Source organism: Cryptomeria japonica, chromosome 11 (genome assembly GCF_030272615.1).
Source record: "Cryptomeria japonica chromosome 11, Sugi_1.0, whole genome shotgun sequence".
Taxonomy (NCBI): Eukaryota; Viridiplantae; Streptophyta; class Pinopsida; order Cupressales; family Cupressaceae; genus Cryptomeria; species Cryptomeria japonica.
The window spans coordinates 581,097,116-581,111,828 of record NC_081415.1 but is presented as its reverse complement, the minus strand read 5'-3'; the positions used below and the strand labels follow the sequence as shown (position 1 = coordinate 581,111,828).

The window sequence follows — 14,713 nt, the reverse complement described above, 5'->3', positions numbered from 1 at the left end:
TAAAACGATATATGTAGGGTCAAGTTGGCCCATTTAAATTTTAAATTATAAGGTATTTTAATTTATGGAAATTTTACTTAATAGGTTTGTTTAATCTAATAACTAGGACAATTAATTCAGTCCCTAGGCGATTAAAGGACTTTAGGAGGGTTATTATAACCCTTATCAATTAATTAGAGATTTTTTGTTAAATGTGGCTAATTGTCAATTGGTGAGATAATGATAATTCTCTTGGAGAATTATTATCCCGCTTTCAACTAGATCATTTATAGTCAAATTAATTTAGATGTTTGATTTACTCAAAACATAGTTAAGACTAAACTAGTTTGCATCATTTTAATAAGTTAGTTGCACTAGGTTAAGTATTTTTTAAAAAAAAAATTATTCCGTTTGTGCCCAAAAGTTTGGGCATGACATATTATTAGAAAAGAATGTGCATAAAAGAAAGAGTCTATCTTTTATTATTATTTTCTTTTGATAAGAATATATTTTAATATCTCCTCTCTGCTCTTTCCTATCGGCGCTCAGCGAAGATTGTAATTTTATTTATTAATAAAATATGGCTTAAGGCTTTTACCCAGCAAAAAAAAAAGAATATATTTTAATATTATTTCTTTTATTAGAATATTCTATTTTGTTTTTTCAAGTTTCTAAAAAAGATGAAGAAGAAATTATTAAAAAATAATTAATTGACTTTATTCTAATTCTAATTCTTCTTTTCTTCATTTAAGGATTAGTTCTTCATGAAGTTTAAAATTTATTTTATTTATTTATGTGTTTTTATAAATTTATAAATAATAATAAAAAATAATTTAAATTAATTTAATTTATAATTATACGCCTTATTAAAATTTAAATTATTTTAGAAAAATTATATTTTAAATTAAAAATCTTCTTTTACAAATAATATCTTTTATCTTATCTTCTTTTATTAGATATTCTAGATCTTGTTTTAAATTTATTATAATTCTTCTTCTTTTGAGGATTAATTTTCATTATTTAAATTATATATGTTTTTTTAAGGAATTATAAGCAATAATTAAAATATATTAGAATTAATTTAATTTAATTTTTTTTGTCTTATCAAAAATTTATTTGTTGTAGAATAATAATATTTAATTTTTTATTTTAATTTATATGATAAAATAAATTTCAACATAAAACCTAAAGTAAAAGTTTAGAGAGAGAGGCCCGTTAATGGGCTCTCTTGAGTGGATCTGGAATCGTCTTTGGGTAAAGCCCAAATATAAGGGCAATAACTGTTTTGAAAAAGGCAGAAATTTGTTGAATGAAGGTGAACTTTGATGGGGCATCAAAGGGTAATCCGAAGCCTTTGAGGGCTGGTTTTGTTGGCCAAGATCGGAATGGGAATATTTTGGCTATTGGAGCTAAGAGATTGGTATAAGGGACGAACAATGAAGCTGAGGTGCAAGCTACGTTTTGGGGAGTGAGAATGGCACAATGCCTATCAATTCCATGTTTACATTTGAGGAGGACTCTCAAATAGTTGTGAATACCCTTATGAAAGGCAAGGCAATGACATGGACAATTAATAAATTTATACAATCAATTAAGAAGGAATTAGAATCCTTTGAACCCTTAAAAATCTCTCATGTATTGAGAGAAGGCAATGATGTGGCCGATGTACTTTCTAAAATTGCCACATCATTGCATGAAGTGGGCAAGGATGGTGTGTGGGAGAAATTTTGAGAAGTCGAGTTGGTCGAGGGATGACAAGTACGATGCCAAACGTGCAAGCTTCAATGCCCATTTATGATGGAAATGCCAAGGGTGAGTTGGAGATTTTTAAATGTAAGGGTGGGTGGTCGTTATTTTGCATTCTCCAAGCGTTGGTGTGTTAAGAAAGCATGTGTGGTTGTGACATGAGGGTGTTTGAGAGAGTTACAACTAAGTGAGATGGAAGTAGCGGCTTGTCGTTATTGGCAAGATCTCAGAGAAAAGGCTGGGAGGGAATTTTCAAGTTTGATGATCCCTCCTTTTTGTATATAATGAAGTTGTTGCTTGGCAAGGACTATTTATAGTTCGAATTTTATTACAAGATAAATATCAACATCATCTCCATGATGGTGGCTTGGGGGTTGATTTTTGGGTTGAGAGAGGAGGTGGTTTGGGTGGTGAAAGCACGTGTTCCAGACCATTCCCTGTGTGAGTTGACTCTCTCATGGTGTGTGGAGTGGTGGGAAAGGGGTTGTGATGACCATTTGATGAAGGCATAATGCTAGGAGGTACGAAAGCAAAATTTTGCCCCTTCATTCTTTGGAATGATGGTGCAAACAAGGAGGCACGAATAGAGGAGGCTCACCTGAGGTTGGAAAATCTCAAGGATTTCATTTGGGAGAGAGAAGTGGAGTTGCAACTAGCGAGGGGAGCCAAAAAGAAGGGCGCATAACAAAACCTGGATTTTGGCCATGAATACTTTTGGGTCAACGACCCAGGCAAGAAGGGTGCATAACAAAAGCTAGATTTTGGCCATGAAGACTTTTGGGTCAACGACCCAAGCAAGAAGAAGAAAAATATAGTTTGTTTAGTTTACTTTTGTAATTGGGTTGTCGGGTCGGTTCTATTTTATTTTGAATTTGGTAAATGGTACTTTATGATGGTGGTAACAAACCACATTCTGTAGAAACAACGTCTTGGTAGGTAGGTAGTTTTAAATCTTGTTGATAGGTGATATAGTGGTTTGACTATAGAGGGTATGTGGTTAGTAGTTTGGTGGTTTTCTCCATGCTCTAAGACTTGGACAAGGGTCAATCCTTGGTTTTGTTATCATAGTATGTATGCTTTACTATATTTTTTTTGCTCAGTAATAATATTGTATTCATTAAGATAATAAAAAGATGTACATAAGACTTCAATCTAAATAAACCCTTTCCAATACAACAAAAATGTCTTCATGGCGTTAACCCAACCAACCCCCTATCCGAACGTGATAAATACAACACTACAAACTTGTCCATATACAAAAACCACAACCCTAACCATAAAGAAGCTAACTTAACAAAATTACCAAAAAAATGGATTTTAACACCGCAACGAAAAAAACAACTGTTTTACTAAAAAAGTGGATTTAACACAGTGACATCCAAAAACAACTGAAAATAAAAAAAGGCAACTATGTCATACTGCTTTATCACCTTTGAGATGTGCTTGCCTTGCCACCTGACCTAGAGCTTGCATTCACCTTTCGTGGTCGAAGGACTCTCCTTCATGCTCCTTCTGCCTCTACCTTTTCTCTTTCAATCACCTTGTCCAATTCTTTGATTTGGACCAACAACTTTAATGCTTCCCAGCCCCGCCGAGCCTCTGTTCTGTAGTAAAATTTACACTTCTTAGACGACCATCTCAGAAAATGAATTATTACCTCTTTAATTCCTTCACCATCCTGTTGCACTCCTTCCCCAATGTCAAACCCCACTCTTGGTACTACCCATTCTAACAACGAATCCAATTTTCCCAGGTAATTTGACGACACCAACGCCTCCATGATTCTCCTCACCATTCCCGTATCATCCCCACCATCCAATCCCCATGCCATTACCAATGAATACACATCCATTCTTGTTTTTTAATGATGTTTGATCCCTTCAAATGCTCTACCCACAATTAGAAATACACAGGGTGCCAAATGTTTATCCCAAAATTTGAAGAAACTTTACACCCTTCGTGAAATCAATTCCCCATGAAAGGGGCACAATTGTTTCTGTGTCTGAAGCATGAAATTTGCTTCCATAACGCTTCCCTTCTCTTTACTACCTCCTTCACCCCTCCACTTCACCACCTCAACACACAGACAACACTCTGAAACCCCACTCAACCGCTTCCTACTCTGCCTTCACTTCAACAAATTGAGGTAGATGACAATTATACAACTTTGCCTCAACTCTCACTCCCTCTTAATTACCCTGCTCAACATAAATTCCCACCGCCATCCAAAGCCTCACACATGCCATAGTCGAACTCATCGAGTACTCGAAAGGGTAACATCACAACATTCTTCACTGACAACTCCAAATTGTTCAAGATTTTAATCCTCCGAGTTTAAATGCCACATGTCCTTGACTCTTAGTTCCCTGATGTTATTAAATCTTAAAGACCATTTAGACAATATGTCTGCTTCCATATTTCCCAACCACTTAACTTGACTAACCTTGAAGTCTTCAAATCTATTTAATTCTTCTACGATATTGAAAATTGAGTTTTATAAATGCCACGCATCTATCGACCCCTTCATAATAGCCTGGATTATCACCAACGAATCCCCTTCTAGATGTAATTTCTCCACCCCAATCTTCCTACAAAAACATACTACCATCAAAGCAGCAGAAGCTTCTGCAACATTGTTAGTCCATGGCTCAATTTTTTTCCCTCCCAAACACATCACCTCCTCTTTCCAATCTCTTATAATAAAACTTGCACCTGATGGTCTTGGGTTACCTTTTGAAGCACCGTCAAAATTAACCTTCACCCACCCTTCCAAAGGTTTTTCCCACATCACCTTAAACTGAGATGAAGAGTTGGATTGAACCCAACCATGCCCATTAACGGGCCATGTATGCTTTACTATTTTAAATTAGTAATATAAAACCAAAAATATCGATCAAAAAAAAGTTTAGCTAGAGAGAGAAACTTTTGATTACTCATTTCATGCCAATAATTTAAGGATATCATGTTTCCTCAGGGATTTATGCACAGGATAACATTTCATATGATTATTATCCCCATCTCTGTCTTTCTCCCCATCTATATATCCTTACCTCTCTCTCTCTCCCTCCCTTTATCCCTCCCACTATGTACATATATATCTCCCTCTCTCCCCCTTTTTTTTTATCTATTTATATGTTTGTTTATCCATCTCTAGAACCCTCTCATTGACATACGCAATCCCCGTTTCTCCCTCCCTATCTCTATCTCTATATCTCTCTCACTCACATTGACACACTCCCTATTTCTTCATCCCTTTCTCTATCTTTATCTCTATATCTCCATCTCTTTCTTATACACTTCTATCCCTTCATCTCTCTTGCTATTTCAATATATCTCTGCTTCTCTCTATGTATCACTTCATATATCTTTATCTTTATATCTCTTTATCTCCTCCTCTCTCATTGTCACCCTCTTTCTATCTCTATTCCCCCCTTTCCCTCTTTCTCGCTCCTTCTGTATATATCTCTCTCTCTCAACCCCTTTACATTTTGCAAGTTATATCCACTCTATCTCTCCTTTATCCTATCTATACCTTTTTCTATCCCTACATATCCCCCTGTCTTCATCTTTCTATCCTTATCTCTCCCTCCCTCCTTCCCTCTCTCTCTCTCCGAGTCCCTCTTTTTATATCTCTCTACTTCTCTGTCTCTAATGCATTAATACATACACTCCTTGTTTCTCTTTCTTTATCTTTATCTCTCTCCCTCTCTCTAAGTATTTGTATCTATTACTTGTCTTTCTCACCTTTCTCTCTCACTCTTTCCAGCTCCATCTCTATATCTGGATACATCTCTCTATTGTACTATATCTCTACTTGTTTATTACTCTCCATCTCTCTTTTACTCCTCTCTATCTCTTTCCAAACATATATCTCTATCTCTATCTCTCTCCCTATCCCTAGCCATCTATCTATATAACTTCCTCTCCCTCTCTCTATCCATTAATCTCTCTTTCCTCTCTCTATGTTTTTATGTCCACTTCTTTCTCTACTTCTATCTCCTTATATCTCCATCTATTTCCATATCCCTCTCCATATCTCTATATTTCCCTTTATCTATATCTGTCCCTCTCCCTCTCTATTTATTGAACTCTATTTAGGCCCTTCCTCTCTACTTTATTTCTCTCCATCTTTCCTTCTCTCAGTCCCTCCCTATCCCCATACATATATCTTTATCTCTACCTATCTCTCCCTTTCTCTTCCCATATATCTTTATATCTCTCTCCTTCTCTTCCAATATATGCATCTCTTCCTCCATCTCCCTACTTCTCTCAGCCTCTTTCCATATCTATTTGTCTATCTCTAGTTCTCTCTATTTATCCATCTCTTTATCTCTCTCCCTCCTCATGTCCAATACATCTCATTATATATATATATATATATATATATATATATATATATATATATATATATATATATATATATATATATATATATATATATATATATATATATATATATATATATATATATATATATATATATATATACATCACTATATTTTACCATCCATAGATCTTTCCATCTCTCCCTCTTCCTTTATAGGTCTCTCTATCTCTTCCTCTCTATCCCCTATCTTTCTATCTTTATTTCTCCATATACCTCTCTCCATCTCTCTATCTATTTTTTTTCCCTCTTCTTCTCTCACACTATCTTCCTCTCCCCCTATTTGTGGACATGTCTCCTTATATTCATTTATCTCTCTCTCTCTCTCTCTCTCTCTCTCTCTCTCTCTCTCTCTCTCTCTCTCTTATACCTCTATATCTATATTTCTTTTTCATATTTCTTCTCCCTCTACCTCTCTCTCTCTCTCTCTCTCTATATATATATATATATATATATATATATATATATATATCTCTTTTTCATATTTCTTCTCCCTCTATCTATATCTAGTTTTCTCTATCTCTCTCTACCAATATATCTCTCCCTCTATATATCATTTTCTATCTCTATTTGTATATTTCCATTCCCCCCTCTCTCTCCCAAGCTTTATTTATTTTTCTCTTCCATCTCTATATATTCCTCTCTCCCCTCTCTCTTTCTCTCTTAATATCTCTCCTTATCTCCATGTTCCACTAGACTTTCTCCATCTCTATCTCCAACTCTTTTTATATCTATATCTTCTTCTCTATCTCTATAGATTTACCCACGTCTCTCTTGCTTTCCCTCAATTTTCTCTCCCTCTTTCTAGCCATATCTCTACCTCTCTCTCGCTCTCACCCTATTGCAAACATAACATGATCCTATTGGTAACGAAACCTATTTATCTTCCCAATACAAATGTTTTGTTTAAGTTATGATTAGATCCTCATAAGTGGATACATAGTTGATTTGAAGCTATCAATTCTCCATTGAGACCTTAGTTTCACAAACAACATCATGACCTACCAATTGGGCTCATGTACTACACAAATTTATGCAAAAAACATACCAAAATTTTCCCTAATTGACCTTCCACACCTCTCCAACACACCAATTGCACACAAAGGTGCAATTGCTAGTTTTTAATCATTTTGAAGATCTTTAAATAACTAAGAATATTCATACCTCATAATATAAAAATCTGACATTCTTTCCATTATTGCCTTTGGATTAACTCTAACTAATCTTTTTTCCGTGCCTCTTAAAATAGTAGGGGCCAAATAAACTACAGGGCCAATCCAATATCTTTCTTCTCTTCAGTTATCACCTTTGAACTAACTCTAACCAATTTTTCTTCTTTGAATATTTACCACAAATCTTGTAAAATAATAGAGGGAGTACTTGCTAAGTACAAGGTGGGAAGGATAGTGGCTCAAGCTCTTAATCCCAGTGGAGTAGCAGCTCGCATTGACCAAGAAAAGGAAGATACCCTCTTCACCTACTCTATACTCTAATTACAAAAACAATTACATTCATTTTTTTACAAATTAACTTGAAAATAAATACCATGAAATTATATACATTCACTTGATCTTTAATATTTCAAATTTTTTTAACCAAGCCAAAAATCAAAACTTATATAGAAGTATGAAATTATATACATAGAAATATGAAATTATATACATTCACTTATTCAAATTGTACCAATTGTTGTGAGGGTTGTTGATACCTTTTGTTCCAAAAACTGAACAAATAAAACCTATTGTTTGAAACAAAAAATATCAATTTTTGTTAAGAAATGTACCAAGAGTTGTTAGGAAATGTACCAATAGTTGTTAAGAAATGTACTAATATTGTAAAAAGTAACCAATCAGGTGATGCCATGTCAGCTGCACAATTATTGGGGTCTTTTTTGCACACCTATTGGTCTCACCTTTTTTTGGCGCTGTTTTGGACACCTTGGCAAAAAGCATGCTGATGTGGCATCATATTTGATGATGTGGCCCTGAAACCTTAGTTATAAGCAGGGGACTTGCCAAGTAAGCTGCTGTAAAAAAAACGAAGTGATTTGAAATTTCCAAGTAGAATTTTGAGAAGCGCAAAGTTAAGGTGCACAACTACTAGATCCTTTCCCCTAGAAAAGTTTCTCTCAATAGAAAAAAAAATTCTTCAAATTTCCTAAAACTTAAATTGCACGGCACCTGTTTCTTCCTTCCTTCCTAGAGAGTGCCTCCGCTTACTAAAATTATTTTAACCCGCGGAGAATAAACCTCCTCACCTTCGCTTTTCCTACCGGGGAAAAAACCAAAACTACGAATTAAAAATCCACAATAATGTCAACAAATATTCCATCCATCCGTAATATCTACGTATATTCCACACTTTAACGTGACTGTCACGCTTATCTTATTTTAACCGCGGAAGGCCAATCCGGTAAAAGAAGGAATCTGAAAAGCATCAGCAGGACCAGTCAGAAACTTACAGTATTCTCCATTTGTCGTCCGTCAAAGCCGACCGGCGTGACCCTTAAAGGGAGAGGAAAAACATACCGTCGTTCGACGCGTGTCTATGCTAGCCGGTTGTCGACGGGAACAAGGGAAAAAAGCAGCACGGGCCCTCGAATGTTTTTAGAAGTTAGTTAAACAATGATATTTCAAAAATTAATTACGTACCGCCGATTGTCGGTGCACCGGTTAACCGGCTAACGTTTAGGTGTGTTTGCGTTTTTAAACATATTTATTTGTACTGGTGGGCCCATTTTTCTCAAAAATCCTATTTCCAGTGTTGGACTCCATTTATTTTAGCTCAATAAATAGCGGCGTCTTTTTTTTTGGTTTTTGCCGCTCGCCCCGCTGCCCTAATCCAGCCCGAGGCGTGCACAGGTTTTGAGTTTTCTGTTTTGATTTTCAGCTGAAGATTTGAAGGCTTTGAGGACTCGATCCCGCGACTTGCTGTGGGGTGTGGTTTTTAGCAGAGGTGCTCTAACTTCTTTTTTGACTATCTTTTTATTTATGAGGTTTTTTTGGTAATGGATAATTTTGATGCACAGCTGAATGAGGGGTTGGATTGAAGGTCATGTTAATATTATGCTGTCTACTTCTTCATGCGAATCCTCGAGTCATATGCAATGAACAAATGATGACTCGAGGCTTCCCATGCAGATTTTGACAAGCACGCAATTTCATTCACGGCCTCCGGCGGATTATTCTCAGTCAAGCGGTCGAACGCTTGTTTTTGCTTTTTTCTGAATACATGATTTGTTTATACGTTTTTTGAACGAAATGTGTACCGATCTTTGAATAACTCAATGGTTTTATTGTGAATTACGGCTAAGAATCGAATCCTGATCAAATAGATCTATTATGTGTTGTTCTTGGAAATATTATCAAATGAAATGAGCAATTGTGCATAACGTAAGATGTTTTGTTGTTGGAAATATTTATCAAAATAAATAAGGATTCCTGAATAAAATTTAGAATAGCGCTAACGCCATTTATAATAGCACTCACGCTTTGTCTGATTAAGTTGCAAAATGAGAAACATGAGAGTTTATGTGTTCTTTGCTCTGATTTGCTTTTAAACATGCTTTTTTTAATGAAGAGCATGTAGACTTATTAGAATTTACAACAGCAGGCAGACTTAGCTTGTCAAATTTGGAAAACGAGGGGATTATGCTTTCTCTTATTTTTGATTTGAGAGCGTGCTATTTGATGGACTATATATTAGTTTGTACAGAAAAAAGGAAGCTTCGCATGTTCTTCTTTATTTTTTCGCCTTATAGGTCCAAATTTTAACATTCTTTTGGTAAATTTAGTCGCAACACAATGAGAGAACTGCTTGGCTTATGGTTATGCAGAATGAATATTCTTTTCCAGATTCATCGTTGACTTGCAGGGCATAATATTTATGCAGAATCATATTAAAATGTAAACTAGTCAATTATCACGTTAGAGTGGCCATTGCTTGTCATTGGAAATATCTGGCAGGGTATTGGATTAGAAACAGATATAACAGTTGAAATTATATGAAATCCTAGATGCTAGAAATTGGAATAATGTATTGCCCACAAATTTAGAGAAGAAATAGACTTCAAATAAGGTAGGTTTAGCATTATGCTTTCTTTAGCTTGTCTTTCTGACGTTCTTAATGTAAATTTATTTACGATTCAACAAAAGAACTGTTCAGGTTAGGGTGATATTAAATGGGTTTTCTTGTCAGGATTCATCGTTGAGGCTCAAATGAAACTTTAATGCTGCATCATTTCAAAGTTAGCACATTATCATGTCTAATACATGGATGCTTGGTGTTGGAAATGTTCATTAAACTATTGGATTAGAGATGGTAATAACAATTGTAGTTATATAAGTACTAGATATTATAAATGGAAATAAGGCATTTTGCATGGCTAGAAAAGGAAAAAAATTCAAAAGAAGGTAGATTTATCTTAAAGCTTTCTTTAATATAAATTGATTTCTTATGCTCTGTGCCTTCTTTATCTTGACTTGTTCGTTTAGGTTTTGCTTGTCTTTCCTTACCCTGACTTGTTTTCTCTGTCTGTTATATTATAGGCAATACAACAGCATTTATGAACGAGTCTTCAAATAGTAAAGCTTATAAAAAATTTGGAAATTTCTAATTAAAGTTCATAATAGAAGGTCCACCCTTTAGAATGAAAAATCTATAAAACACTAAATGTTAGCCTAGATTCTGTTTTAATGCTTTCTTTTTTTTAAACATTGCATCATCCTGTATCAACATGATGGATTGTGAAATAAAACAGGAAGGCCTAACATTTTTTTATCTTGTTTTCTTCTTTGCTAAATGCCAGGTATTGATTTGTCAGATTTAGTCACAACATGACTACAGCAACTGTCTAGGTTAGCATAACCTCAAGTGCATTGCAATTTTCTGATTCATCATTCAAACGCAGATTGCAATTTTGAACATATTGAAAGTTTTAATTAGACCAGCTACAGTTGGAAGCCATTTTCTTAAGTTATATGTTTTTAAGAAAGCATATATAGAACCATTCTTATGCAAAGCAACTTTATTCAAGAATACATGATAAATGTGTTTATCTTTAGGAACTATTTACAACAGCATGTAATCTTCTCTGCCTAACAATTTGGTATGCGACTGTTTGGGAGATAGAAGTGAGGCGACTGAACATGTTTTTAAAGGCATACTGTTGAACATAATAAACCTCTTGTGAGGTTCAAACCCTTGAACAAGAAAATGGAATATCTATCTATCATGTCACAACTGTGTTGGAATTATTCATCAAAATTTCCAATTCAGAACAGAAATGTCAGTTAATGTTAATTACAGACTAAATTTTAGAAATGGAAATAAGGAATTGTATACTAAAATTCATCAAAAGCTGGTAGGTTTTGCTGTAGCTTTCTTTAACCTTGACTGTTCTCTTTGGATTTCAGCTTTACAATTGCCGTATCTTGATTTGTTTGTTTAGGTTAGGTTTTTATCTTTCTTTGTGTGAACACTTAGTCTGTTCTATTATCAACTATGCATCTATTTGTATTTAAGATAGATATTATGAAATAATAATAGAATCCTTGCATTTTGTTCTTTATTTTCTTTTGGAAGAGGTAACCTTGCAAAACAGACTAATTTCTTATCAAAATTAATAAATTAGGTCAAACCCTATTTGAGCCATGATTTTCTCTTTGTTCACTCTGATTTCACGTCAGGTTGCAGCTTTGGCTTTTTGATCTCATTGAGTATTTTGGTCTTGCACACTATGAAAATCATTTTATTCATTTATTTATCTGCCAATTTGGAAGGACTGTTTAAGTTATGACAATGGTAAAAGGATGTATATACTTTTTGGATTCATCATTCAAATATAAAGCAAATTATTAATTAAGGAGTATATTATAATTAGCTTCTTTTTTGGAAAAGGGGTAAAAATTTATTAAGTAGAAGAGCTCAATACAAAGCAAAGAAGCCAGGAAAACCCCATATTATAATTAGCTTAACCAGTTGTAGTTGGAAGCATTTTTTTTAATATAGGTTTCTTACAAATCATGGAAAACATGTTTGTTATTAGGCAGAGCAACTCCACTAAAGGTAGAGACTAAATAGAGGAGCAAAAAGTTATAGAGAAAGTCAATCCGGACAGATGTTTTGTGGATGTATACTTATTTTTCTTCGTGACTTTGTTATGTTGTTCATGATCTTAGAAGTTGTTTTGGTCGGGACTCAAATATCTATAATAATATCTCCTGAATTGGAAGAAGTTTGTGTTTTTTAAATTTAAAGAAAATGATTTATATCTCAAGAAAGTAAAATCAAATTTTTTTATTTCAGAAACATTTTGTGTTTGCAGGACATTTTTAATTGGCAAAGATATTCTATTTCTATTTATTTTCCTAACACCTAGAATCTTGTTTTTTTGGCAATTTGTAGTTAGAATTGGTTTTGGCTCCATATGGTTTGTTGGCTTACTTTTATATTGAAATAGAACTTTATTTCGCTGTATCTCTGGGCATAATGATAAATCTAAATACCTGCCAAATATAGGTATGAAGTGAGTTAGTATCCTATCAGAAATATTAAAGCAAGCTCATGCAGATAAATCTACTGGTAAACCCAATGTAATCCACATTGCAGAAATATAAGGATTATATGTGCAAGGAAAATCAATCCAAGGAAAGACATTCTTTACCTTAAAATGACTTACAAATGATTAAGGACAGTGTCGCTTTAACTTAGAGTTCTGACCTTTACTAAAATGCCCGATAAACTCCTTGCGCTTGTATTTCATTGTGACTCAGCACTGTTTGTTTCTAAATTTCATTACGAGTAACTGTTATTTGTTTCTGCATTTCATTATGGGTGACTGTCATTTGTCTCTGTATTTCATTATGGGTGACTTATTTTTTTCTGTATTATGTCATAAACTACTCAATCATTTGCTAACATTTGGACATTTTGAATAATTCGTCTATTGATTTGCTTAGGTGATTCTACTACTTCGTTCAACTTGATACACCGGTGGTTTATTCTGATTCCGCCATGGAGGAAACACATCCTGAGTTAACTGTAGTTTCTTTGGATTTGATTTCTGTGAAAGATATTGAGTCATCTCAGCCATTGCAAGGTTGTTTTGAGGGGAAGTTTGACTTTCCCTCCCCAAAGCCTCATATTGATCCCGAGCAATCTTTTGATGATCCTGCAAGCAAAACCTCATATTGGATTGATGCATGTGAAGACATTTTAAATTGGGATCAACCGTTTGATCAGAACAAGGAAAACTGCCATGAAGACACATTTGGAGTCCACAATAATGATTTTGGAATTGATATTCTCATGACTGGAGATCCGCTTCAAAATGGAAAGGTGGCCTTTCCAGATAGCAATGACTTGATTATCAAAGATGACACTTATGAACAGAGTATTGGGCATGATAGTCATATTGTAGATGCTTTGGATGTTGAGCTTTTGTCTGACAGGGATTGCAATTTTATTGGATTCACTAATGCTTGTAATGGACATGGGCTTGAAATGACAGAAGCAGAGGATAGCATGGCCAATCCTTGCAAAAGACTTAGAAGTGATCTTCATGCAACACACAAGGAAAATGATAAAGAGCTGATGCTAATGGAAGAGCAGACAAAGAAGCATTCTGAGAAGGTTAGTAATGAATGCCAAAAAGGAACAGAGAGAAATGGAGCAAGGAGGCATAAATGTGTTGATGAAGCTAACAAATTAGGTAAAATAGAAGAAGAGCCTTGGGAGAAAAACATAGACTCGAGAGACAGCTCTAGGAAATATGATGAAAAGGTTGCAAAAATACAAAGAGAGAACTGTGTAGATAATATGAGAAGAGCACAGGAGAGAATCAGAGCAAATGATTATTCTACACGAAGAAGAGAGAGATCGAGATCTGCAGATGATATTGATGAGAGAGAGAGACGAAGGAAGCGCTTGAGGGACTCCAGTAAAGATGAGAGACAGCAAGCAAGGTGTCAGGATGCTTCGAGGGAAAGAGGAAGGTGTCAAGATGTGTCAAGGGATAGAGGGAGGTATCTGGAATTCTCTAGAGAAAGAGGGAGGTTTGATAGGAAGAGGGGCCGTGATTGGGAAAGGGAGATTGAGAGGAGTGACAGGGACTGGAACAGGAGGGAAAGAGAGAAAGAGAGGAGAGATAGAGATGGAAGGAGAGAAAGAGAGAGAAGGGGCTATTGGGAAAGAGATCGATCTGGAAAAATGGTTTTTCGCCATGGGACAATGGAATCTGAAACTGAAAGGGCAAGAGCAAGACTTAAAGAAAATGAAGCATCTCCAGGGCAAATTAAATCCTCTGAAAAGGTTTCAGATGAACCAAAAGAAAAGGTGGCTGAAGAGCGGGCGCGTGATTATCAAATTGAAGTATTAGAACAAGCAAAAGTTAAAAATACTATTGCATTCCTTGAAACTGGAGCTGGGAAGACCCTTATTGCTGTTCTTTTGATGAAAAGTATCTGCAGAACCATGCGTAAGGAAGGCAGGAAAATGTTAGCAATTTTCTTGGTGCCCAAGGTTCCTCTTGTTTACCAGGTAGATCCTTAATGGTTGCTGGCAAGTTTGCATTTTCAGTAGCTTATTTAGAGTTTCAGTTAGATT

The 14,713-nt window shown here is 34.9% G+C and overlaps 1 protein-coding gene across 1 annotated transcript in view; it reads left to right on the top strand.

The window, feature by feature from the left end:
• Positions 1-8,900: 8,900 nt before the first annotated feature.
• Positions 8,901-14,713, top strand: part of LOC131072917 (endoribonuclease Dicer homolog 1) — a 50,860-nt gene continuing 45,047 nt past the window's right edge. Inside the window, exons 1-2 of the mRNA XM_058009214.2 lie at positions 8,901-9,064; positions 13,069-14,647. Of these exons, the coding sequence (XP_057865197.2) occupies positions 13,124-14,647 (1,524 nt within the window). The 5' untranslated portion in view covers positions 8,901-9,064; positions 13,069-13,123. The remainder of the gene's footprint in view (positions 9,065-13,068; positions 14,648-14,713) is intronic.